Genomic DNA, 2500 nt, shown 5'->3' on the forward strand with positions numbered 1-2500 from the left:
TTCCTCGTTGCGTCGAATTTGGGTTAAAAACGTTTTCGCAAGGTTGCAATGAACAATTTAAAGCTCCAACTTTAAGGCTTGCGCTTCCGTCCTATTTAGTGCTCTCGGCTACAATTTGAATGAACTGCCTCAACTATTTTTTAAAAACTGATTTGTAACCAGGTGTATGAGATAGTGTGGCCAGACTGTAAAGACTCCTCTACATCGGGGAGACCAAACGGAATTTCAATACTCGGCTCAGAGAACACCAAAAAGCGGTCGAACAAGAACACCCCAAGAGATCTGCACTCGCCGAACATTCTTTACAGTCTGGCCACACTATCTCGTGGGAATCGTCTATAATATTACGTACCAGGGGCCCGTTTCTCGAAAGTCCCGAAACTTTACGGGCCCTTTTCGGGCGTCACAATTTCCTCTGTATCTAAAGAACGGAGGGGATTTAAGTCGTCAAACTTCACATTTGGTTTGCTTTTTGTTACCTTGAAAATATCTTAAAAGATCGGATTTCCTGAACAAGCGGTTGGCAGATTCACAAATCGCTTTCCGGGCCCGAAAAATTTTCGGGACTTTCGAGAAACGGGCCCCAGTCCCGGTTGGCGAACCCGACGCCTCTTAGAGGAATGGGAAATTAACACATGCAAAAGTCCGCTCAACCGCGATGATGGCATGTACCTGCCCCAAGAGTACAGGGCCTTGGCGTTATTGGACAAGAACCAGGAGCCCATCTGGAGCGTGCAACTTCCATACAGCGTCTGTGAAGCGGCGTTTTCACAAGTAGGTTTATTTTTAGACTAGCCCTTCCCGCGAATTAGGTCAAAAAACAAAGGCAGTTCCGGTTCGGTGACCCTATGACGTCAGCTTAATTTCTTGTAGTTGGTCATCGGGCTCCTGTAGGAGTCTCATGCATTAGCGGGAAATTCAATCTAAAAATAACCTTACTTGTGAAAACGCCGTTGCACGAAAATAGGTAAGTTGCACGCTGCGGGTGATGGGCTCCTGACAAGAACTGATTTTGTAATATATTCTGTTTTTTATTAGCATCTACGCGATTTTAAATACACTTGTCACTTCGTTGTCTATTTTTATTACCCCTGAAGAAGGCTTATGTTAGAAGCCGAAATGTTGGGATTTCAAGATCTTTTCAATAATATTTTTTTAACCAGTGTAACATCTTTATATTTTACCATGCCTCAACTATTTCAGGCGTTATTTTTACGTAACCACAAATAGAAGCTACAATTTTACTCTGACTCGCTGGTCCTTACCTCCTCCTCCAATTCCTTATTCTTGTTTTTCATTTTGGAGACCTACGCAATACAAAAAGAAGACAGACGTAAGTTTTCACGTTCATGATTCCATATAAATTAGCTCTACCTTTAAAATAGGCTGCAATAAATGAACCCTTTAAGGAGGTTCGAAGTTTGGTGGAAGATCTTTAACAAACCCCGAAAAGTGAACGGGTATTCTAGAATCTAGCCGAACAACCGAAAGATGCCTCGCCCTTGAGTCAGGCTATGCCTGGTCAGTTAATAATAATAATGATAATAATGATAATAATGATAATAATAATAATAATAATAATAATAATAATAATAACAAAATTCTTCTAGAGCGCAGCTACATAATCTCAGCGCGCTTAACAAATATATGAAATAAAATATTCGAAAAAAAAAACGATGTAATAAAAGTACATATGAAGTTAATTAAAAAGAAATCTTTTGATATTCTTTTTAAAAATAGACAAAGATTGTGCGTTTTTAATGTCCACTGGCAAGGAATTCCAGAGAGTAGGTGCAGCTACCGAGAAAGAGCGATTCAACAATTCAAAGCTCCAACTTTAAGGCTTGCGCTTCCGTCCTATTTAGTGTTCTTGCCTACACTTTGAATGAACTGCCCCAACTATTTCAGGCGCTATTTTTACGTAACCACAAATAAAAGCTACTATTTTACTCTGACTCGCTGGTCCTTACCTCCTGCTCCAATTCCTTGGTCTTGTTATTCATTTTGGAGACCTACGCAATACAAAAAGAAGACAGACGTAAGTTTTCACGCTTATGATTCCACATAAATTAGCTCTACCTTTAAAATAGGCTGCATTAAATGAACACTTTAAGGACGTTCGAAGTTTGGTGGCAGAACTTTGACAAACCCCGAAAAGTGAACGGGTATTCTAAAAGATGCCTCGCCCTTGAGTCAGGCTGTCCTGCCTAGTTGATATTCATCATTTTGCTAATTTTTGAATAGGCTGCATAAGCGCCAGTCTTTCTCAACTTGTAGAAAATACGCCAGGAGCCCATGAGTTGAATACACCTACTGCCAAATGTACTCACTAGCATTGAAAAATTCCTTTTTATTTCTCAATCAGTTGTAGAATGTAAGAAGCAATTATATATTTAGTTAACAATTTAACTGTAAATTAACGCACTCTCCATTGCTTCATGATTTTTTTCCATAAGCAATTTCATATTCCAAGTTTTGAGACTATTGTACTGTAATTCAA

General features: G+C 39.4%; 1 protein-coding gene across 1 annotated transcript in view; it reads right to left on the bottom strand.

The window, feature by feature from the left end:
- LOC138008251 (uncharacterized) overlaps window positions 1-2500 on the bottom strand; it is a 24603-nt gene that overhangs the window by 12706 nt on the left and 9397 nt on the right. Inside the window, exons 3-4 of the mRNA XM_068855525.1 lie at window positions 1971-2012; window positions 1266-1307 (exon numbers count right to left, since the gene is read on the bottom strand). Of these exons, the coding sequence (XP_068711626.1) occupies window positions 1266-1307; window positions 1971-2012 (84 nt within the window). The remainder of the gene's footprint in view (window positions 1-1265; window positions 1308-1970; window positions 2013-2500) is intronic.

This window comes from Montipora foliosa, chromosome 1 (genome assembly GCF_036669935.1).
Source record: "Montipora foliosa isolate CH-2021 chromosome 1, ASM3666993v2, whole genome shotgun sequence".
Classification (NCBI taxonomy): Eukaryota; Metazoa; Cnidaria; class Anthozoa; order Scleractinia; family Acroporidae; genus Montipora; species Montipora foliosa.